Genomic DNA, 25515 nt, shown 5'->3' with positions numbered 1-25515 from the left:
GAAGGAAGAATAAGGCTCCTGTTTTTCTTTTCACACCGAGAACACTTTCCTCCAGCCTTTCCCCCGCCCCACAATGGACACATTGTAAATAAACACTCCGAAACCCACACCGATACACACTCAACACCAACCCCCGCGGCCTCGTAGGTGTTGATCCGTAGTGTTGAAACGTTCTTAGCGGCTTCCGATTTCGAGGCTAGATTGTTGTTTGGTTCAACATTCGCTATAACGAATGACGCGCCACACTTCACGTTCGCAGCAATAATAGACGTAAATCAACAGTAATGGTTTGTTGTTCCTTTATAGTTTGTTTGTATGACTCACTTGCGCCTCGCCGAGCTCGTTCGTTTCCGTGCCGTGTTGGTTTGTGCTACACATTTCGTTTGATTTTTCTTTTTTGGTTTTGCATTGTGCCAAGGATGGCCGGCTGGGATCCACTGATTACTTACCGTGACACAAACAAGCAATCGTGTCGTTTGGCATTTGTTTGATTTTTTTTTTACAATCGGAAAAATAAGAGCCAAATAAAACAATCGCAGTAAACCATGGCGAGCGGGTGCGATCGTAAAAAAACTTTTTCCCCCTCAAGAATGAAATGAAATCGCATCCTTCACGCACGATTGTTTTGGCGTCCAAAAGCCTCTTCGGGTCCTTATCCCCATTCACTCCCATCGTGCGCCTCGGTTTTCCCGGTGGAAAATGTTTTCTTTTTTTTGTTTCACTAGGCAAACATCCACCATTGAACACAAAGTCCCCTGGTTTCAATGCGAGCCTCGATACAGCAGAAGGAGAGAATTTTCCCTGAGAACCACTCAGCGCCTTTAGTTTTTCCACTGCTATAGTTTCCCAACTGCGTTTCCCAGCTGCCTGGTTGCTTTCCCCCTCTGCTTTCACTCCAAAACGCTGGTAGGCAAACGTACCGATGGCTTCGTCACCTGTTGTGTCACGTAGGAAAGCAAATAAAAGTCATATTCCTTGCACTGTACGCTAAGCTTACTATGATCTCCCGCATGCCTCAGTCTGTGCGTACGCGTGTGTTTTTGTGTATGTGGTTTTGTGTAGTTGCCAGTAGTTTGTCGTTAATATTTATGTTGCCGGCACCGCAAACGTGCCGAGACTAGGTCGGTTGGCATTTGCTAGCTTCCGAGGCCGAAGTCGAAGGAAGCGCATCTGCCAATGTCAAGGCAAACGTCGGACGAGGTAGTGGGAGGTTGCAAGTGGTAGAAACTACCTCCCCACCCAACCGTGAAGTGCAACAAGCAAACCTGTCATTTCACGAACGATTACCCTCGAATGACGGTGTTAATGGGTTGCAGACGAGCGTCGGTACGGGTAAAGTAAGGCACTAAGCCGACGTGATGCCACTCCAGCTGCCTCATGCGGTATCCTTTCAACTCGCACTAAACATGAAATAAACGACTGAATGCACGTAAAATTAATCCTTTTGAAGAAACTTGTTGTTTTCCTCGAAAAGATGTGTTTTAGAGCTGTGTTTTTGCACAAACGGACGTAAAAACGACCTAATCGGATTACGTCCACGTCCATGTTCGACCACTAGTATCGACAACTAAACATCTAAGGGGGTTTTGACCCACGGTGACTTCTTTTGATGTGGTTAGTTAAAACCTGTTCCGAGTTTCCAATCGCCTGAAGAAGGATTTCTTCTTCAGCTAGCAACGCAACGATCCTGGATCGTTTCTGCGCAACCACGAAGAAACTGAAATGTTTCGTACCCTCGAGCTCATCCGCTTGCTTGGATTGTTTGACCTACTTTGCTGTTCCGGAATGTTGGCCTCAAAAAGAGCGTGATGAAATCTTTCAATTTCTTTTTCTTTTCGCCGGAGCTATTATCTATCTAGCTCGTTCCGCCATGGACCATCACGTGCCGCTGATATACCACATTAGTGGAAAAATATGAATTCTTCCGCATTACGATTTAATTAAACTCGGTTAAATCGGTGGTCTTCGTGCTGCCGTGTCCGATAAACTTATGCCGACACCGGGCCGCACCGAGCACGAAACAGCAATCTTTCATCGCTTTGAAAGTATTCGAACCTGGAATCAAAACCGCTCCCGGAGCATCCTTCCTTTCGTGTTTTAACGTCGCGCGGGTTCGATGGAATGGAATAAGTTTAAGGAATGAATCAGCCTTTCTTTCTGCTACTAGCTAAACTATTATTATCCCCTTAGCGTGCGCTTCTTCGTCACTGCAGTATTTTCTATATGCGTGTGCACGTGCCTATGTGTGTTCGTGGCTGTTTATTATACTCACAAACCTACATTCCAGTGCTAGTTCGCTTGCGGTTATGACAGCTTTCGCTAAAGTAGTTTAGCATTTCCGCTTGGGAAAAAACTTTCCACAACCCAACGCCGATGCTTGAATGCAGCTAGTTTTCCGGGACGTTTCGTGTGGTAGAGTGAAACTTTTCCGATTTTCCAACGCATGCCTCGGAGGTAGCCCATGCCATGGGTAGTAACACAAAGCTCCTTTCGATACACACTGTAAATATAACGCTCGGTAGATGCTCATTTCCAAACCGTTTCATTTAGTGTCCCGTATGCCGGCAATCATCGGCCTTTTCATTGCTTTCCCAAACACACGCCATAGCCAACTTTAACCGGTGCATGTCGGCGCGAAATTATGCTTCCTCTGTAGTTTACCATTGTTTGCCCCTATTTAGGACGGTTCGTAATAAAGCATCGTGTCAAACGTTTTACGCGACGTACAACTAACTGATCGTCGTAGCTTTTACTTTTCCCCTTTTGCTTGCTGGTTTTCCTTTGCTAACCATAACGATTAGTTTTGATGGAGTTTACAAAACAAAAAAAAATCCATATAGTATAGAACTTACTTTAATTTCGGAAGTAGAGCGCCCTCACGAAAAGCTTCAAACATGCAAAAAAAACCCCGAGTTGTGACTTATTTATTTTACTTCGCTCTCGACGAACTGCAAAACAGCACGAAATTGCTCCAAACTGGTAATAATAGAAATAACAATAATAGTAGAAACGAGTAAAGTGAAACAAACAACAGTTATTTGTTCCTCGAAAACAAAATGAACCATTTCAGAAGGAAGAGCTTTTCGTGAGAAAGGCAAATTTATACCGAATCAATCAACTGCTCGCCATCGGTGCAATACGGAGTGTATAGCGAAACGTGAAAGTTCAACTTTTTTAACCTGAACAAAGGGATCCTTTTTTTGTTTGTCCAATATTGTGACATCAATGGGGATTTTTTGTGTTAAAATGCTCCTGCAAACATTTGAAGTTTTCTATCTGCATTCGATTATGTTTCATTATTCCTGAGCGAATAATGCGATGGACTTTTGTGAGGGCCCTTTCGGTGCCCTCAACTGACGCTTTTTTTTTGATCAAGTGTTGTATTCAGTTTTTCGGCAAATCATTTATTCACTTCACCATCCCCTCCGAATGTCACCTTGGAGCGTGAGTTACTTCACAGCACTCGATTGCAGCTGCACCACGGTGCAGCGGAGAACGGGGAATGCAAATTGCATTTGAACCAGCGAGTTTTATCTGGTTCACTGTTTCCACCCCGGTCCTCCATACACCCACCGTTCAATGGGGAACGGCGAGGTTTGAACCGATCGGTTGAGTATCGGTGCCCTTACGAAACTCGTTGTTCGCTCCAGCAGTGCATGGAAATTGTTTGAAGCTTTTCGTGTGATACGTAGTTCTAGCATGTTGTTTTCCCTTTTTTTGTCGATTACTTCTTTCATCCTTTCGTTCCATTCGCTGGATTGCATGTGCTGATTGTTGACTAACCATTTTTGTTTGCTTTTTTTGTTTCGTGTAACGATTTGCACCGAAAATCATCTACTGCAGCTCGAAGGGTAGAGGCAGTACGAAGGACTCGCCATTTCACGTGCAGTGCGCCAGCCGTTCTGATATGTATTCTTTTTCTTACTCCCCTCCCCCCCAACCCTTGGTGCCCACCCCTGCAGGTTAGACCAAATTCTTGGCAAGCAAGGATCGAAATCAAAAGATGTGTATGCATCGAAAATTAGTTTAGCTTCGCGGGTAGTGAAAATTGAAAGACAAGTAAGTGGCCCGTTTTCCCAACCCATCGGCATACAAATTTGATTCTTTGTTGCCATCTTCACTGGCCAATACCAAATTTTCCCTCTAATGGCTGCCTCTTTCGCCCATCCTACGTGCAGGTTGACGACATAGAGACAAAGGTAGATTCGTTTATAGATTTATACATGCAGGATCGGATGCGTCTTTTATCACTTCCACTACATCCTGACTCATCACATTCCAACAATCCAAACCTTCCATCATTGCCACCGAAAGGCGGTGGAGCAGCGGCTGTAATCACATCTGTGACAACTAGTTCTAGTGGTTCGTTGAAAGTGAGTATAACTTTATGTTTTAACATTGCCAGTTGGTAAAACTGAAACTCTCTTTTTCTATTGCCGTTTTTTCCTCACCAGCCAAAGCCTATTTTAATAGAGAAACAATTTTCGGAGCCGAATTCACCGATCGCGAAATCGTTCGAAGACCAACCGATGCAGCAGAAACGTCCGCCCATGCAGCGCGGCTTCTCCGATCTGGGCCATAGGATCAAGAAACGAGTTACGTTGAGGTAAGCGATCTTTTTCTGTCCTAGCCCACTTCTTGGCGGGTTGAGTTGGTTTGTATTAATGTAGCCTTTCGTTCCACTCAGCTCGATACCTCCTCAGTACGTCGGCAACAGTACCGCTCAGACGTCGGACCGCGGGGACGTGGTGATTGTCGTGCCCAACATGGACGCCGAACACCTGGAGCCGGTCGGCATCGAAGATCTCACCTCCGTCTGCATAGGCACCGAGATCGAGATCGAACCGGGCAGCCCGAAGACCATCACGGAGAGTTCAAGTAAGTGCAGCACCATATAAAGCGCAAAAAAGTGTTTCCTGGCACTCGCCGTAAAGCGGGCCATTTTTTTGTAAGGAAAGCTGTTCTTTCCTGTAGTGTCCACTTTGGTGGCTGTTGTTCGCAGCTTGTGCGTTAAGAACCAAAACGAATGTTGCTATTGTTGCCTTATAAAGACACATTTAAACGTCACTGTAAATAAAGCTTAACTTACAAAATCTAAAACGTTAAAAAAATACTTATCATAATTTTAAACAACATATTTTCATTTATTGGTCGCCCTTGTGTCTCAAGGTGACCTCGTATTCAACTCGAATGTTTTGTTTTAATACGTTCACAACATACTTTGCACACTAAATGCTTCATCGCTATGATGCCTTTCGACTTTTTAATGATACGTGAAAGGTACACAATTTTATATTTAGGTTTTTCTTACCTTACTCTAATCTTTCATTTCTCGTTAATTCAACAAAGTACTAAACAGAACAAGTTCATTTTGGGCTTAAAAACATGTTTCGGTTTTTTAAATTTCTTTATACACCCTAACCCTGATAAATAGTAACAACAATGAGCTCCTTTCTTATTCAGTTGGTAAGAAGTTAAAGAATAACTGCCCGAAGTGGAACACGTCAGTTATACTCAACCACACCATTTTGACACATTTATCAGCGGCACCACTTCAACAAACTTCACAACCATCCCCAGGCACGGGCGGATGGAAACTCATCGAAACGTTGGTCCCCCGTTGCACGATAACATTAGCATTCGCATTGCCCCACCGTCTCGCTCTAAGTAGCTCAACTTACTCTAACTTACATTCTTTTCTTTTCCAACGCTCCAACCCATTGTTTGCCAATTCGACTTGCGATTGTGTCAGTATCTGATTCCGAAAACTTTTGCTTTGCTGAGTACTCCACTCGACGAGGATCTCGCATACAGACTTGTGTGTAGGCTTATGCGTCGCCCCCATTTTTTTGGCGGATGGCCACCATTACTGCATTGCCGGTGAGAAAGAAACATCATTACACACTATACTTCATTATTTAAAATTAAAAAAAAAAAACTACCACTTCTGCAATGTGATCTAGTGTGAACCTACCAAGAAAGCGCTGTAGTCGTTAGGAACCGATCTAGTAGAGCAACGTTCCCAGCCACTGAGAACGGACGCGTGCGCTCTTCTTCATCCTTTTGTGGACTATACATATTTCCAACTCTCCCCACACACACACACACACACTCGCTCCACGCCACATTGGACGCCAGCTGTACAGAACATCGGTGTACGCAAGGGAAAAGGGCCACACACAAGAGCAACACGGCTCAGGCAACTGCACATCTAAGGCGTGCAATGGACGGTTTTGTTTACTACCAACCGATTTCCTTCTGTATTTTCTTTTCCTTTTGTTTCGCACCAACACTTTTGTAAATACGATTTAAAACGATCCTTGTCACTATTTTAAACGTTGGAAAAGAATCGCTACTTAGTTGTCGGTGTTGACCGCAAACATTCCGCAGCTTAATTTTTTCCTTTGTTTGTGTGTTTCTTTTGTATAAAATAAACAAACCTATTTAATTCTGAACGTATTCCTTAAAATAATCCGTTTCCAACAGTTTGGGTTTGATTATTCGACCTCAAACTTGACATGGAACAGATATAAAAAGCTTTAAAATTCTGTGACACATAATTAAATTGAAAACATATCGTAAAAGAAACGCTGAGATGCTAGGTCCTTGGACGAGCTAGTATCATTCATCCAGACTCGGATTATGGCGCAACATTTTTCGTTTTCCTTTCCTCTAATTAAAAACCCTCGAAAGCTCAGAACACTTCATGTTTTCGTCTATCGCTCTGTTGTTCTTTGATATTTTTTTCCTGTCCAGCTTTCTCCTTCTCGGTTTAAATTTCCCACCGTATCTCTTATGAGTTGATGGCAATCAAGGAAATGCTTCGACTCTGTGTGATGAATCTATTCGTGGTCCTATGTGTCCATCTGTCATCTGTCTTTGTCTTTACATTTCTATCATTTTCCTCCCAAGCCTCTTTGTCGTCGTTTTTCCGTTGGTAGAAGATGATCGTGTGACGGACGTCACATCCACTACCAGCAACATTGTGGCTTAGTGGAGCTCTCCCGCTGTACGTTACATGTTTCTGTTTTCCTTCACCTTCTCTCACTCACTTTCTCTCTATCTTGATCCTTTCTTGCTTCGTTTGTTGGCCGCGCTCCAACTCGGATGGTTTTGTTTTGCGGTACCGGGGGGAGGGGAGAGGGATGAATTTAATAAACAACATATCCTAACCATCATTTAAAAAAAAAACTACCCTCCAACGGTTCGGCATTGCCCATGCAACAATGGTTTATTTGTAACCGAACGCTTCTGCACCGCAGCTCCATCGTACGACGACTACAGTTCCTCGACGTCGCTCTAACAGTGCCGGAAACGACAGCGACAATGACGCCGACAAGCAGAATGGCCAACGCGATCCCGTCGCCGAGGCTGAAACCGATCGTCCGGTGTGGGCCTCTCTTGTAGCTTTCGTCATTTCGAAAATGAAAATGAACTCCAACAGCACGGAAAACCGGTCACCTACCATGGGCCATCGTTACGGCCCGGTCCCCGATTTTACGATGACACCCAACCGCACATGCTCTGGACATGTGACAAAAACACACGAAAAAATGACACAAGCGATAGCCAAATGCTGTGGAGTGGAAACAAAAAAAACCAATGGCGGATGCAGGAAGCAAAGCGAACGCACACTGCACCGAACCCAATCGTGCCAATCGAATCGTTCCGGTGGCAATATTTGAATAATCGGATAACTGTCGACCCTAGCAGAAAAAAAAGGTAAAAAGTAAGCCACCCCTCAAATGAATCCGGTCCCTGACACATCTACGTTTTGATAGCGGATACGCTTCCGCTTCACAACAGCCATATTTCGATAAGCCATACGCAGAGGGTCATTCTGGAGTACTACAGGTGAACTATTGGAGCAAGAAATACGGATAAAAAAATCTCCACACTACGACACGATTACAGTTTTCAACCTGCCAAACGTTGACAAAGGAAGGATGAAAAATCCCCGCGGGAAACCTTCCGCCACACGTGGCAAACGATCGATCGTGTCAGGAAGAGTGGAAAAGGTTCAAATAAACCAATAAGTTTCCAATGGCTCCAAACAAAGCAAGCGTAAAAAATCGTGGCAAATCGAATAGAGAAAAAAGGTAACAAAAAAGGGTAGCACACACACACACAAAACGAGCTAAACTACGGATGGGAAATAAAAATGTTTAAGCTTTTACAAAATTTTCACACACCGTCGGGGGGTGGGCGGAAAGCTTATCACGATGGAGGCGCCTGGTGGCCCGAATAATCATTTAAGCTTTCGCACACAAAACGCACCCCCGACCCGGAAACCCAGGCGTCCCGAATACTACAACAACCAACCAGCAATCATCACTTCCGCACCACCGGCACCGACCACCCCGTTAACAAAAAAAACAAGGGCTCGCCATTTGCCTTCCAGCAGAAACAAAATCATCAAAACCATTCGATAGTGAGTCTGTGAAATTGTTGTTTGTTTCTCGCGCTGCTTCCTCTTGCCAGCCCGTTGTTGGTAGCTTTGTTTCCTACTGTATCTCTTCATGTGTCTGCCTGTCCTGTGATATCTTTCGCTGTTTTATCTCTCCTCCACTGTGTCGCTCTTCATCAGTGATTCTCAACCTGCGGTGCAGGGCTGGTTTATTATTAACGCTTGGAAAGTAAAATATTTTACGTACTTTATTGAGGTTGTTATAGTTCTTTTGTCAAAATTGCAAAGAATAAAAATCGGAATCACTTTTTTTTAAATAAAATTTAAACAGTCATATCTTCAGCATAAATTCACTAAAATGTCATTGGACAATATCAATACGAAAAGATAATTTGCATTGTGTAGTTTATTCTGATCTTTAATTCGAAGCTACTGTTTACCCTGAGTACTGATTTCTTTTTCACATTAAAATAAAACCGACATTCCTTCAACAATGGTTGAGAATCTCTGCTCTACACATACCACTTACTCCTTCAACGTTCCTTTCTAAACCCCCTTTCAAGTTCTCTTTCTCTGTCCGTTCTTCTAGTATCTGTGTCAATGTTGTTCCTGTTGTTGTTTCCGGTTTGCTGTTGTGTTTACCATTGCTTGCCGTATGTGGGCGGGAGGGGGAGGGGCTTTGGGGGCTCCCCGTGGGCCGGTGAAAGTTTTGCTACCGCAGAACGGCGTTCAGCAACGGCGTTTTATGGAGCAGTAGATAGTCATCGGAATTGGATTAGAATTTAGGCGAAAGCGACATGATGGGCAAAAAATAGTTGGCGGAAAGCAAGGTTGAAAAACAAAGGTGGGCTCAAAACACCCCCACAGCCCGGCAAATAAGATCGAATCGTTAAAAATTGAACAAAAAACAGCCATCGACGACCTTTTGCGGGTGGTATATCTTTCTCGGAAGATCTTCGCCCCTTTTGTTCTGGCGCGGTGGTGCTAGTGTTTTTCTAATTTGAGCTGATAACTTCCGGCTATTTTGTTTGCAATTTTGTTCGTCCAAGCAGCATCTGCCCGCACATTCCCCTCAACCGCTTTTATTGAATGTGAGTTGATTTGGATTCGGGTCGGTTTTGATGACATTTTAGTACAAAACAACCCCATCGTACGGTAGCTAGCTGTAGCTTAATGTCTTCATGGTGCTTTGCGGACGACGGGGAGGACCAAGTTTATACGTATAAAAGCCGATCGAGTGACGCTCTCTTGTTTGTTTTTGGGAACTGGTTTGTTTTCTTCAATTTAAATTTATAATTCCCCTCATCCGACCTTTTTCCCATTAGCTCAAAATTGTATCGTATATGAACAGTTTCTTTGTGTTTTTCAAAGGTCTGCTTTAGTTTGTTTTTTAATTAGAATATTTCATAATACATAAGTGTTGCGAGTTGATGTTTAAAGTTGAGTTCACATTTAGAATAGCTACAAATAGTCATTACCGGACATGAATGGAAACTGTTCAATCAGATGGAAGTAAACAGACACTGTTGAGAGTAAACAACACTTTTCAAAAGGCATTAGCTAGTAAAAGTAATATATTAACGATTTTAAATGTAAACAGGTATACAAAACTGTACGTTTTGCCTTTTGTCGAGCAGATGCTTCACTTAAAATACCTGTTTCGTATAATTATTTCGCTTTATGATTTTTTGCTGTTCTGGCGTAACAAACTTGTTTGTCTACTTCTACACAATTAGAAAATGAATCCTCTTCGAGAATGTTCACGTCTTCAGCAGATTTTAATGCTTATTTACTCGAATATTTTAAATTTATTTGATCTATAATTGTGCCTAACGACACGTCGAAAAACATGCTTCCAAAATTGAAAAGAAAACAATTGTAAGATTTAAGGTATGCAAATATTACAAACAGACTCCACTTTTGAGACAACTAACCATGAAGAAATTCAAAAGGGATATAAAAAAAACCTTATCCGTCCCGGTAAGTTTATGATACCTTTTCACAGTAAACGTTGCCACCTTCTTCGCTTTACTCCCACGCAAGGTGCGATTGGGGCGCTGCAAAAGCTACCGAAACATCACTTCACTGAACCATTACCGGATCAGCGAGGTGTTGAAATTTAATCCTTTTCAATCCCTAAACCCTTGACAAAAAAAAAAAAAAAAAACGAAAAAAGTGAAAGAAATGCGATCGATCGTGACGTTTGCAACGGATCGCCCGAAACATCCCCGACCGGGCGGCGGCGGCGTCGGCGTGCTGATGGCCTTTTTCCATTCCATTTCACATTTCGATCGCACCCACATGGCCCATTTCGGCTCACGGTGCAAGCGTGCAGAGCCATCGCCGTAGTCGTCGTCGTCGTCATCGGTGTATGAAGAGTCGGTTCGTGTTCATATTTGAGCATGCACCACGTGCAGACATTGCGATAAGTGTGTAAAACCCCGAGCCAAAAAGGTATTATCCTGAGCCGACACTACACGGACGTACTCAAGGCGCGCGTCCCTAACCGACCCCGGTTTTGGGAGGCAACCATATTCCAAGAAATGGAGATCCGCCGAGTCAACCAGCAAAGGAGGAAAGGCAGTCTTTTATATAAAAGCAAAAGGCGAATATCTAATGGAATGCCAGCAAAAGCTAAAGGGGGGGGGATAAAAAAGTAACACTATCTTCGGGGGAATTTTCCACCTAAACGGATTGATTACCGATCGGCGGTGGGATCCAATTCAATGCAAATAGGATCCGGTGGGCTAAGCCTTTGTGCTAAAGATGCTCTACATTGTAGCCGAAAATAAAACGATCCCGTTTCGAGGGGAATATTTTTATTCGAGGAGAAAAAAAAGCTGAACATTGCTTCATATTACTTACCGAGGAAGGGACCAAAGGAATATTGTGTTTCATGACGAGGGTGTAAAGTTTAGTTTTCATGGAGGCCGTTTTAAAATGTGGTAACCATTTTCCTTCCTTCAATGCTCAAACGTCAGTTGAGATTGTGTAATATTTTTGATAGAATAATTCATGATTTTTCCACTTACTTATGTCGATTTCAAAACGTGAGTTGTTTGAATTTGCTGCAGATATTCTCATGGAATGGCCACGTCAAGCGAGCTCTAAAGTTACGTGCAACAATGAAGCAAAATATGTTTCCCTTGACGAGGCGTAGGTTCAGGGCCGATGGTGCATGTAAAACATCCACATGATGGCCCCGATCGTCATTGACTTCTAAATTGATTGAATGTACACTGCACCTGTGTGTGCACACATTTTCCCGTCTCCTGGACAAATACTAGTGCCCCGCTCCCCTCTACAGTGTCAACCCCTTGAGTTGATATCGTGCGGTGGCGGAAGTTTAAACACAGAACCCCAGAACGAACGAAAGCACTCCGAAATAACACACCGACCGAGTGGGTCGATCCGGCATCGGTTTGTTTGATTGGATCAATTGGCAGAGTGGCGCGTCCGTTTTCCTCCTGAGACAGACATTCTCGGGCAACACCTGACGTCTATGCTTGCCACGTGCGTTGCCGTTCGCCTCCTGTTCGAGCACGCTGCGGTAAGCGATAGTTTGTTGGCTCCGGGGTCGCATTGCAGTGGCCTAGTTTTTCTTTCGCCGAGCACGGGATCAATCGACCACCACGACCGTTTTCGAGGGAAAGATACGGCAAAGCAAACCACTAGCCGGAAGTCGGTATGGATGGACCGTTACTGACTTTATTTCCCATTGATAACGCTTCCTTCGGGAACTCTCCCCTTGATCCTGGGTGGCATGCGATATTTGATTAGCATTTTCATTTGAAACCTCCTACCCATTTCCCAACCAGCCGAGTAGCAGCTGGACGATGCTGGGTTTCGTGGATTGCTTCCATCAGCCGAAAGTGGCTCAGTTTTTATTTTTATGATACCACAGAAAAGCGTCAATTGAGATCCATATTTAAAAGCACATGTGTTTGCTTGACGATTCAATCTTGTTGTCATCTTTTTGTTACAACTTTGCATGTTTGTTTTCCATATTTTTGCATTTGGAGAAGAAAGTTCACTTCAGTTCAAAATTGTATTAAAGTGGAATTTATTTACAAAACGTGACTAAATTTTAAGATTGATTTAAAGAATGTTAAAAAAAAACATTAAAGAACATTGACAATATAGTATTTTTCTATCCTTAAAACATTGAACTATTTATATTGCCGAAATTTTTATCTCACCTAAAAATATGAACAACTTAAACAAAATTAAAATATGAGTTGTTTTTCATTCAACAACGTATAACCAGCATTCAACCCCTCTTACTGATGAGTCCATCGAAATAAAGACTCGTTAATCGAACTCAAACGAAATATTTTTGCTGAAGCAGCAACATTTTGCTCAAATCATTGGTTATTGAAGCCTACCAAAGATTTTTTGGATTAAGTAAATTGCAGAATCCACGAGAGCGTTTTGAGTTTGACAACACTTAATTATTTTATCTTTCTGAATAAATTATCTATAATTTTATTTGGCTCCCAACTTTTTTTTCCTCAGCCATTTTCTTCTGTAAACTATTTTTGATGCAATCGATCCTTGAAACATTTTTCGTTTAAAGGTCCTCCAAAATCTTGACGTCATATTTTAAATTTTTGTAGTATATTTATACTGCGAAAGAATCATCTAGAATTTTTAGGTGTTTTTTGCAGCAGTATGGGTTCACCATAAAACTATCCAATTTGAAGAACACATTCAACCAATAAGAGTTGGTGTACTTTCTAAGTAACCAGCTTATCCAGCAAACATGGTCCAATCTGTTTCACTTCGTACCAATAATTTAGAACAATATTTTACCTCCCCTCGCGTTCGTAAATTAACCCTTTTCATATTGGCAACCGTTGATCACAATAATAATTCAATCGTGTTTATCCCTCCGCCACTCGGCTCACCCCGGGCACCGGTGTGCTCGTTGAAAGGCAAATATTTATGCTACAATCACAACACTCGCCACCGTATGGTGCAACTTCCCGGCGACATGTCGTCGGGCTCTCTATCGCTTGCTCGTTTTTAACCATTTGCGGTAAACCGTACCGGACGTAATGCTTCAAACCGTTTGGGAATACCGGAAGTCGACAGTCGATAAAATCTAGAATATTGTACCCCCCCGCCCACCGACCGACCGAGGTATCTCCGCTTTCACCACGGAATAGCTCTCTTCACTGAAGACGAACACGGCGGTCTACGGTACGATGGTACGTTCTCGCAAACTACGCGAGGCTAAGATGAGGACGCTGTGGTGTGCTCCAAGCACCAGAGGAGCCTAAGTAGAACCGCTCGAGAAGAAGCCAGTCCTGATAAGCTCCCTCTTGTAGCCGCACTTGAGTTCGGTGAGTCGGTGAGTTTCGGTTGACCTGGCGTACGAACCCACCCACAGATTCGAGCTCGAGAAACAGTCCCTCGGGCAGGTTGGTGAAGTTCCCACCCAGTTTGGGGAACACCAACGGTGGCCGGGTTTGCGGTTTGTGCGGCAAAGCAGCTCGGCACGGGATTTGTTGCGGGCCCATGTCAGCATCATTAGGCTACAGTACTACCGGAAGAAGGATAACAACGTGGACATTGTTGCTCCACGCTGCGCACGTCCCTTCGGTCGTTCCTACCATCCAGGGCACGGCATGCCTTCTGGCATGCCCGATCTGTCCTACCGGATGCAGCCCTCACAGCAAAGATGAAACACACACCGGACGATAGTAAATAGCGGCACCGTAGCAGGTTGATCAAACAAACCGAGTAATAATTATTTTCATGTAACGAACAATTTTCAGAGAGTTTCGTAATTTTGCACCGAGTGCCAGTTGATTGATGTAAGAGCGTAGGAAAACTCCATTTCTCGGGAAAACGAATGGTTGTTTGGTAGCAATACAGCTTTCGGAATGGTACCGTACTCATGTTATGAAACAGAAACCTCCACTCCAAAAGTGAATTATATGCAAATGAATATGTAATGCCAAAAACAACCTTTAACGTTGGATTTATAAAATTTGGGGAAATTCGTTGTAATGAAATCAGTCATATAGAAACCACCATCACAAATTCATCAGGACAACAGGATACGAAACACTCGAAAAACGAATCATATAACATTTTTCAGATATGTACCTTTTAAGTTAGAGTTTTACATACGTAAAACATTTGTTTAAATATTAAATTTGAACTGGTCAGAGGTGTTCAGTAGTATAATAATTATCAAAATAAATCATAAACTATGATCGCAACAAGCGAACATAAAGGATTAATTAAATTCGCCTTGGATTCAATATATTTTACAGTGTTGAAGATAAATATATTATTATTTATCACATTGCGGTATCGTTATTAAACTGAAACAAATCAGGTTCGTCAGTATATCTAAATATCTAAATCTAAAATTTGTAAAATTAAAATCTTTAAAAATTAAAATAAAGAGAAAGCTTTCCGTTTGGTTTCTTTTGATCTAGTAAATATTCAAATCATTGTTCAATTTGTAGAATAAATGAAATTGTGTATTTGTTTTATACAGCTGAAGTTGAAAAGTTCAAAAAACATTTACAAAACGGTAGTTACCACTCAAATCAACCTAATTTCTCCACCGGAAAAATTAACAAATAAATTCAGACCGACTTGGTCGTTTGTCGAGCACCAGATCATCCGGAAAACATAACGTCTCACGCGGCAGGTTGAGGTTACCGCTGGTGTCAAGCCAAATTACACTTTACGAAAACACAACGAGCAAAATTGGACGAAAGTTGATAAACTTACCGACGATTTTCGCTCGCTTGGCATTTGCGAAAGGTTTAAAGTTTTCCTTGCCGCGCTCTAATATGCTCGCCACCTCGCGGTGTATGTGTTTCGTCTGGTTCCGATGAAGACGTCTCCGTCGTAATCGTAGCCGCTTCTCCACCATTTTGGCGGCACTAATTAATTGGTTAAACTCACAAGTGTAACGATAAACGCTGCCATCTCTGCCGTTCCGGGGGTGGAAGGAGGAAAATCTCCCCGGGGAAAGTTACTCGACACACAGCCAAATACACATACACATACGCAGACTCCGACACACTCTGACGCACACAATGGAATTACGTCATACGTTGGAGTTTGGTGTGGCGAAAAAAAATATAAAACTAACAACGTTCTCCCGTGAAAAGAACGCGCCTGCTAGGATTTCGATGTTCCAAAACGCTCGTACGAGGATGCATAAAATTTAATGAAGATAAATATTTCCTCCGAGTTCGTGTCCATCCCATTCCCCCTACCCCTTCCCACATACACACACCCTTTTTTTCCATCCCATTCCGGGTGGCTGCAAGGGTGAATTTCGGATGAGAATAAATTGTACCACCACACCGACCGACCGATCAACCCTCTCCGTCTTTGTTTGCTCCCCCCAAAACAGGAGGAAAAAAGAAATCATTCGAAATTCGAAAACTTTCCATCCCTTCCAACCGATCGCTTCCGGCACCACAAACGGGCTACAATGCTAAATGATGTTTTATTTGCCGGTACACGTGGAACGGCTACGGTCGATCGAAGTTGGTTTGCACATAAAAATCGAACCTTCCCCAAGCATCGTCCAATAAATCTTCCGCACCTGTGTATCGGTGTATGTGTGCGTTGTTGATTTTTAGAAGACGGCGTAATGATGGGAGTTTTGAAAGAATGAAGAAAAAAAGACGGTTCTGAACCATTCTGAACCCTCCGGTTGACTATTTTGTCCCACTTAATGGACGTCCGAAATTTATCCAATCACTCAACAAAACCCTTATAATCGCCCGGCCAACCGGAGCGTCCTTCACGTTTCGCGATCCTTTCCGCACGCTGGATATTAATTATTATCGACGGTCACTTCGATGGTGCTAACGAGCGATACTTTATTAGTCCCGTCGAACTCACTGTCGGAATGATGAAGGTCACGTCCGTTCGATGAAGGGTCGTATCCTTCGCCTTTCGTAACGAAATCATCCTTGCCCGTTGAACCGATTATCGAATCGTGTGTGTGTTTGCGCTGGTTTTATTTTTCCATGGAAACCGCGGAAAAATGGAAACCCATTCGCTGTGAGTGTGGGTGATTCGCATGAAAATTATGAACTTACGAAGGGGTTTTCCACACCTCTTCGAGCCAAGCTCTTTCGGTTTTGCAATTTGTTAAAATAGCTTACAAACTGAAACCTCCTGCACGAACTTTTTCAAAGGCACGTTTTTCTGTTCGAGGAAGCCAACGAGTCAAGTCACAACATCCCATCTGGCATCTTTCCCAACTCCAGGTCCGACACACAAACGGTTACTCCCATCGGGTGCATGTGCGTGTTAATCGTCCTCCGTCGGAGACGGTACTGCGCGTGGTAATGCCTTCCGTTACATGTCTCATGCGTTATTCAGTACATATTTTAAATTCGCGTGCGTTTTTAGTGAGCTTCTTCTTATCTCCGCTCTACCGGCGTTGTTCGTAAAATCTGTTTCATTTTCGACGCCTTCCCTTTTATCCAAATGATTTCGGCGGAATTGCTTCCGGTTGAATGGGTTCGAAATGGAAAACGTGTTATGAAGGTGGTTCGGCAAAAGCTCGCGTGACGGAAAGGAAATTGTTCATCCCGTAGTTCAAGATTCAAACTCGTTTCAATTCGCTACAACACCTCAGCAGGTGTATGAAATTGTTGTATGATGTTATAAAAGTCCAATAGTTTTTGTTTAACAAACAGTATGCAATTTATTCTCGTTAACCCCCCGTTTCCGATGTAACAGCATAGCTAAAAACCCCAGCACAAAAACACATCTTAGTTGGCTGTCACACGTTTCCATAGACACATATTAACCCTCACTCATCTGCTGCTTAGTACAATCATTTGTCACATAAACACAACAATATTTTTAATTTATTTTTAAGTGTGCTCCTCCAGTCAACCAGTTTATTTCCGACAATAAAACATTCAGCGAACCACTTCTGTGTCCCTCTTGTATTGTGTGTGCTTATTTGTTTCAACTTTTGTGTCTCACAATGCAATGCCGCTGCAAAATTGGAGTTCCAGATCTGTTTTCCACACCCCCATTGATTGTTTATCCACACCACACCAGTACACCAATACCTGCACACATTTACACGGATTTTTGTATCGACTGTTTACAGTGTTTGTTTCGATGTGTCGTTGTGGTTGTTTTATTGTTTATGTGTGTGTGATTGTGATGTGTTTTTTATGTGCAAGCAACACTGTAAAGAAGCAATGAAAAAAAACTCCACAACACAAGATGTTATCCCAATTGTTTGATTGGTGTCTCGATTGTTGCAACTGTAAATGGTTTTCAATGTTTTAATGAAAACATATTTCGTTTTCTTGTTTATTTTTCATTCTTTCCACACCATTCCGTTCTTCCATTCTATATTGGTCAACCTTCTTCTTTCTCTCTCTCTATTTCCTGCTCTCCTTGCCTGTCCCGGGTGGGTGCGCTCTGCTTTTTCTCCCTTACCTTTCCCTTCGCCACACCACCAACGGAAACGTCCGCTCTGTCCGGTTCAGTTATCATGATGGACGAAGAGGACGACGAGGACGACGAGGAGGAGGACATCGAGGAGGAAGATCTGGACATTGCGGAGGAAATCGATCCCGATTCGCCCCCGTGGGACATGTACGGCGACATGGACATCGAGGATCAGGACGACACGACGGAGAACACGGCCCTGCTGCGCACCGCCGCCAAGACGGAGATTATCGTCACCCCAATCAGTCCGGTAAGGTGGAAGCATTTAAAAAAAATGTTTTTATTCGCTGGGGAACTGTATGCCTAAATTATTAGAAACTTATCTTGAAGGGTAAAATTAGCTAAAACACCAGGCGCCTCCATAAGCACTTTATAAAAATTCCGTTTTCAGAATATTTCTACTAATTTATCAGACCAATGATACGAACACTTTCTGTAGTTATAAAATTGTGCTTAGTTCTTTTGAAGTTTACTTATTATAAAAAGATGATCGTGAAATATATTTTAACAGCAATATGTAACTTCAATATTTTCTATTTCAATTTTTTCAAATGTTAATTCAATTTATTTCAGTCATTTATGAATTTCTAACTCAAAATGAAATTAAAAACAGGGAAAAGAATCTCAAAACTATCCGGAATTGAATTCAGCTATTGTATTAACGAAACAGAAAATTCGTATAATATGTAAATTTCCCTAAGCACCGATTTCAGACTCACTTTTGCTAAACCAATCAACAACATCAAATGGTTAAATGGATCAAACAAAAGACAATATCTTTATTCTATCAGATGTTCAAATTTCAAAGCATTGTAAAGCTCAAGATAGTCGATAACAATTCTCATCCGTTTCGTCTGCCTTCAACACAGGTTAGCTCAGCCTTCGAGCTGAATCGGATGGACAGCGAAGAGTACCGGCGCTCGAAGCAGACGGTGGCCAACAACAACGAGGGTGAACAGCTGCAGCAGCTACAGCATCAGCAACAGCAGCAGCAGCAGCAACAGCAGCAACAATTGCTCGCTCTCACCGGCCCAAGCGGTGCGATGGATTCGCTCAAACCCGAGGCGAGGAACAACGGGTCGGACGATACATGAGAATGGCTGAAACTATCCCCAGTGGCCAGCATGCGCCGCCGCCACCTCCTCACGCCGCACCACTGCTTCCGGCCGGCGTCGCCCGTATCGCCCGTCTTTATCGTCGTCTGCAAAGCATCCGATCCGTGCGTCATCATCCTGTCGCAGCTGCTTCGTCCACTGCTGAGTCTCACGATGGGTCTGCTCGTTATCGGCCGATCTCACCGGGCTCGGCGGTGCCATCCGTCTTACCATGAACCATCATCGGAACCAATGAACCAACAAAGAAACACACCTCCTAGCGACCTGATTTCGTTTGCCTCCCAGCTATCCTGGCCGGAAGATAGCACCGTGGTCCGGTACACCCTACTGTTTCATAAGTATCTGTAGTACCTAAACGTAACGCGGTAGAGGATCGCAATCCGACCGGCAAAAGTAAATTGAACCATTAACACATTGTAATCATTCGACGACCATTCGAACGTGGTTTCCAACGGCAACTAAACCTAGTAGCTTAGTAGTTATATTTTCTCAAACACTTTGGATAATGTTAACAAAAAGGATCGCCGCATCCCGGCAGATCGTAGCCCAATGGGCGCTGCTCTATATGTCCCATCCGGTCCTGTTGGAATTTACCCAGAGTCTATGCCGAGAAAGATTAACATCCTGGTAGTAGAGTTTATCTTTATCCATCAAATATGGTGCTATCTCATCCTCATGCCACATCGTTGCGTAGCTGTACTCCTTCCGTGAGTAACACAACACAAGTTCAAGTAGGAAACCTTTAGCACAAATATAAAGTACGTTGCAGGCCTTTGCTTATGCTTCTAGTACGCATTGTTAGTAACCGAGCACAGTGGATTCTATTTGTGTCTTCTTATGTTTAAAAAAAAATACGTTAGCGCACAAAGACATCCTCTCGACGACGATCTATGTGATTTAATTTTTAAACCGACCTCTGGATGAACTGGATCAAAACGTAACGCTTCAAAGATGTACCAATTTAGCAACGATTGAAAAGTGGTTATTTTAATCGTGTTAGGGAATTTTAAGCCCATTTTTATTTCAATACAAACAGAAACCGTCACTTAAGTTAAGTAATAAAGAATCTATTAATTTTATTGCAAAGCTAAATAATACTCCAAGCACCGACACTCATTTTATACGCTTTGTTTAGATCACCATCGTGGTGCGAATCGATATTTCGATTAAATTACTCTCAAGATTAAAAAATCAACTCTGGCTCAAAAATAAAGCAACAAAGGCAAGCTTAAGTGTAGCAGCTAGCAGGTAGTAAGGACCAGCAGAGGTACAATTTTAACGTTCGATCGTCTTTTCATAGCCTTATCCGAGGTCCCGCTAGTGTCCTAGTGAATTAAGTTGTTAAACAGTAGTGGTACAATTAGGTTAGATTCCCGCCTAACCCGAAAAGGCGCAGAGTAGCATCACGCGATTACAAACCAAGACCAACGAAAGTCTCGCCCGAGTACGAGAGAATCCAAAAAGGATACATTCAATGTTGGCCAAAAAAAGGATTTCATAAGAATAGGGTGTATCGAGCAGTACATCAAACACAAGTTGGACGACAAATCCTACGAGTGTATGTTGCCTCATGCAGTCTATCTCCCCGCGCTTTCCTCACGATACACACGCTGACACATTCGCTCGTCAAGTAGTAGGAAAGAGTGGTAAATTCCTTACATCCATTAAAACTGGATCGGTCGGCTAGCGTTATTGATATTGAAACAAGAAATGTCAATTATTAATATTAGAAATGCAAAATCTAAATAACACGAGGTATGAGATGTAACAAATCACCAACATTTCGAAGATTGTTCGATAAAGGGGCGACATTGGTTTCGAGGATTAAAACAAAATCGCATAACAGAGCACTGCTAAAGATGGCACGCCTGAAAAGACAACCATTAACTTAGCAAACCTAAAAAAACAAACGTAATGAAAATTCTATCCTGGTTTGAAAACAAAATCTATTCGTTGAAAATCGACCAAACGAACGAGAAAGATAGTATAAAGAAAGGCATGGAAACACACACACAAACAGAACACACAATATCACTCCAAACGAGTTAAGACAATAATAAACGAATAGCGAATGATATTGCAATAGAAATCGATACTCTCTGCAAAAACGGAAAGACGAAAGAGAAACGCAACGCTGTAGTATAAACTTTTGGCAACATATAAAAAAAAATGCAATTGTGAACAAGCGACAAGGAAGGGTTAAAAGGACAAACCACTGAACACATACTCTGTACGAGGCAGATAAATAGCTCACGGTACCTCTTACCGGAAGTATTACAGAACATACGACTCTAGAAAAAATGCCATCAAAATACTTTAGTGATATTGAGCAGCACGTTATGAAAGGGATAAAGGTTATCTTACAACCTTAAAAACCGTGGTTGCGTGTGCAAAAACAGGAAATGTCGAGGCGACATTGGAGTACATAGTAGCACAACCAAGAGGACAAGAATACATGAACAACAAAGTATATAAATACACCGAAATCAGTAGCAAAGTAGTTAGTACGTCTACGTTATAGTTCAGTAAGGATAGGCTGTAAGTCGTTTAGGGTAGTTTTTATTATTGAATTTCATTTGGTTTTCCACAAATGTTGATATTTTTCATGTTATATTTTTTAGAATGTTTTGTTCTGTTCTTACCGAATTACAGTATCGGTTTAATGGTTAATGAACTTTTATTATGATTTTTTCAATAAAATTTTATCTTCTTCATTTGGCGTGGTTTGTTTTTTTTTCTGTTTCATTTGACACACTTTGCTAACGGTCTTCGATTCGCTGCTTTCATTACCATATAGTTTTTGTTTACTTGTAGCGATGTAAGACTGTTACACCTGTACATAATGAGAGCAACAAAACTCAACCAAGAGACGGACAAAACGTTGTAAATTTCAGTAATCAAAAAAGAAAACACAGTTTTAACGGAAAGTTTCAGCAACTCTGTACATAGTGACACGTGCCAGTTGTCTCTAAAATATGCGCAAACTTTTCGAAACCCCCGTTTGTACAGCGCGATTGGGTTGGGCAAATCAAAATTTAGTCATAGGGAAATTACTCAACACACAAACATAGTGTAAAAACAATGCAGTAGTTATTATGTACCGAAAAATAAGCTTATTCAATTAGAAGGTAAGACAAATTCGTATAGGTAATTTATGCTACCTTTGAACCACTTTAAAACCACAACAGTAATGGTAACATTTAGTCAAAAACTTGTTTAAATCCTTTGCGCTTTTCTTTTGAATTACCTGCTGCCAGAAACATAGGCTGTTAGAAAGTTTACTGTATTAGAATTTCGGTACCTAGAAGAAGTATTTTGTTTTACCATTCCGTTATTTAAATGGTTTTAGTTTGAGCGTAGTTCATTAGCGAATTTTGTACGTTTTTTAACCAGCCAAACCAACCGACAAAACAAACGCGAAGGTGAATCAATGCAAAACCTAACCGAGCCGTCCTTTACGTTTCCGGCATCAAATGTGTCTATTCTGTTTGAAAAGTTCCTACACATTACGGTACTATTGCAGTGCACCTGCAAGTCGCCAAGTTTTACGTGCATGAACCAGCTTTACGAATGCCCCAATCATCGGATGCGTGTAACTCGAATGGAGCGAATGGTAGACCGCTGAAAGTATTCAACTATTAATCTACTAGCTAATCTACAGCTACACAAAATGAATAGTAATATACATACATACATTTAATCCGACAACTAGCCAGACCGGGGACAGTTATACAGATATATATATGTTCCTGGGGAACGCATTAGTCGTAGTTGAGACAAGTTTTACTTGGAAAACATGTTTGGTTGAAAAAAAAAGTTATTATATGTGTCCCATAATAAGAACATTGTGAACCATTTTTGAGACGTATGCTTTTAAGTTGTTTCAAACAAATCTTTCGATAGATTTGTTTTTTATTAATTTATTTGTTTCGTTTCTCCTGAATGCTTCCTTTCCATTTACAATTACCATAATTAATGTGAATTTTAACGATTTTTTATTTATGTTATTACGCAGTTTATTACATGGTAATCAATGCCCTTCAGTGTTGTTCTTCTACATCGTATTCCGAAGACTTTCCGTTGCCTTCAGTTTTCCTTTCTTTTAAAGACAATTTGAATATAAATGATAACTTTACATAAAAAATAAAGGGATCACAGAAAATGGTACAAGAGCTTTACATAAAATTTAAAAGTAAGAGATGAAATAAATAACTATTAAAGAAGTAGTTGAAATTTGCCACAACATTTAACAACAATGAACTTTAAATCCAAACCGATGTAAAACACTATCAACCTCCCATTCAGGATGCACACTGTTATGGTGGAAACAAAATGGAGGCACATATTTTCAGACTCGAAAGATTAGCCGGAGAACCGCCAAATGCTTCGTAGCGTGCTCTTCGACACTACCTTCCATACAGAAATGGAATCCTTACAGTCCAAGTAACCCCTGACAGAGAGCCTCTGAAAGTACGCATCCAATGTGGAATCATCGTTACGACACGTCGCATTGAATAGGAAACATATGCATAAGGGCAACACATTTAAACTGCCGGCTACACGCAAAGGCTGGCTCATAACCTTGAAATCCTACTATTAAGCATTCATTGATGACATAAAGCATTGTGCAGTGGGGACAGTATCCTACGCTCGAAGCGCCCTTAGTCCAATTTTTCGTAGAGATCCAATTCGCTTCTATTTTTGCCACGATATGTTACTACCATATTGAACTCTGCTAAAGTAGTGCACGACGTAGTCGAGAAAAGTGCTCAGCCAAGCGTTTGTTTAACAATTATTGAATTTTCATTCGAAAAGGTTTATTGTTAGCAGTAGCAATAAGTACTATGTAGTTTAGGAAATACTTAAAAAATAAAAGAGCGTTGTAAACAAACTTCATTCGATCGATGCGTGAGATAGAGAATAATATAACCGATTGTAAAAATTCATATAACAAAAAATCGTTAGTATATAATCGAAGGATGTACATAGATGGTAATCGCTAGGTATGCGCATACTGGTTGAGCAGGACGAATAATAAGCGAAAGTATTACATTTTTAACACTGCGTGCGTTCGAAAGTTATGACTTGCTTCCAGTAGAAACGCTACTTTTTTGCAACTTTTAAATTTGAAAACATACAGCAGCAAAACTTTACCGAAATTGAATTAGAAAGGCTCGTTCGTTCGGAAAACCATTGGCAAATCAGGCTGATGGGGCAATTGATAGCAGATGCGTAGCATTACAGAACAAAGAAAAAAACTAACAAAACAAAATATAAGAAAACACAAGTTTGCCAACACTATTTCATTACCGACGTAAGGAACAGAAGAAAAAAAACAAATGTAACGTATGCTACCGACGGTGTAACAACAAGCTAACGTGGAGCTATATTTATACTGCAACCTGCGCCTAAAACCATTATTAAATATTAAAACATAGCATATAGGATGAAAAAGACAGCGGTGGAAAATCGAGTAACAGCAGCCATGTAAACTTTTGAAGCATAGAAAAAAACAGAACAATGTAGCGGTTATTATAAAACAAAAAATCAAACTACAAAACGCACCGCGGCGGGATTGGTGTGCGTCGTTCTTGTTTGCATTCTTTTCGTCATTATCAAAATGTGATACATTATTACGATTAATCGGGCCGGTGGGTGTGGGGGGAGGAGGTGGTACAACATGTAAACCGCAGGCTCCGTGACATACAAACGCGGCATACATAACCAACACACTCTAGACAATTTCCTGAAGACGATGAAGAAGGAATGTTTCCGTTGCGATCGAAAGGGAGAAACATACACTCGCACACATATGTAATGACAACAAACGAGAGGTCGGAAACAAAACTGCAAACCAAATCCAACATTTATCAAAACTTTATTATAATAAACAGAGATATCGTAGTGTACAATTATGCTATGCTGATGTGTTTTCAGTTCGAAGCAGAAGAATGATGACAATACAAATTGATTTGAATTTCTTGCAACCCTTGAGGGTGTAATGTTTTCAATGAAAAACTTTTGTAATTGAATGATCTGTTAAAATATTGAGAAATTGCTGAAACCCAATGACATGCACAACAAAAATTGAAAAATTGACAAAAACGGTCAAACGTGTCCCTTTGGCAATAACAGAACGTAACGTTTATAACACCTGGCGTTTTGAAAACATTTCTCTGCTTCAGTACTTTCCAGCGATGCTGAAAAATCTGGCGTAGGATATAATTTAAAGATTTGCTTAATTTTGTTCAGGCTACATTATTATTTCAGAGAAATCAATCTTATTTAATCCGAGAATTTGTGATACCGTCAATGCAAAACTATGTTCTCCATTCAACGTAACGCTTTAGCAAAGACAAACACCCATCTTATGCTCAAACATAAAACCGGTTAAACCGGTACGCATAAGATAACGGTATTATTCCAAAGCTGCCTTGCAAGACGTTTTTGGAGAAAAGAGATAAAAACAGGTCTTTTTGGTACACACAGACAATATTATTTTTTTCGTCCAGTACGGTTCAAACGTTG

General features: G+C 41.6%; 1 protein-coding gene across 1 annotated transcript in view; it reads left to right on the top strand.

The window, feature by feature from the left end:
- Positions 1-18966, top strand: part of LOC131283053 (uncharacterized) — an 84512-nt gene extending 65546 nt beyond the window's left edge. Inside the window, exons 15-20 of the mRNA XM_058312612.1 lie at positions 3963-4059; positions 4179-4373; positions 4455-4606; positions 4688-4878; positions 17911-18122; positions 18742-18966. Of these exons, the coding sequence (XP_058168595.1) occupies positions 3963-4059; positions 4179-4373; positions 4455-4606; positions 4688-4878; positions 17911-18122; positions 18742-18966 (1072 nt within the window). The remainder of the gene's footprint in view (positions 1-3962; positions 4060-4178; positions 4374-4454; positions 4607-4687; positions 4879-17910; positions 18123-18741) is intronic.
- Positions 18967-25515: the final 6549 nt, after the last annotated feature.

This window comes from Anopheles ziemanni, chromosome 2 (genome assembly GCF_943734765.1).
Source record: "Anopheles ziemanni chromosome 2, idAnoZiCoDA_A2_x.2, whole genome shotgun sequence".
Lineage (NCBI taxonomy): Eukaryota > Metazoa > Arthropoda > Insecta > Diptera > Culicidae > Anopheles > Anopheles ziemanni.
Note: the sequence above shows the minus strand (reverse complement) of the source record. Positions and strands in the feature narration are given on the sequence as shown.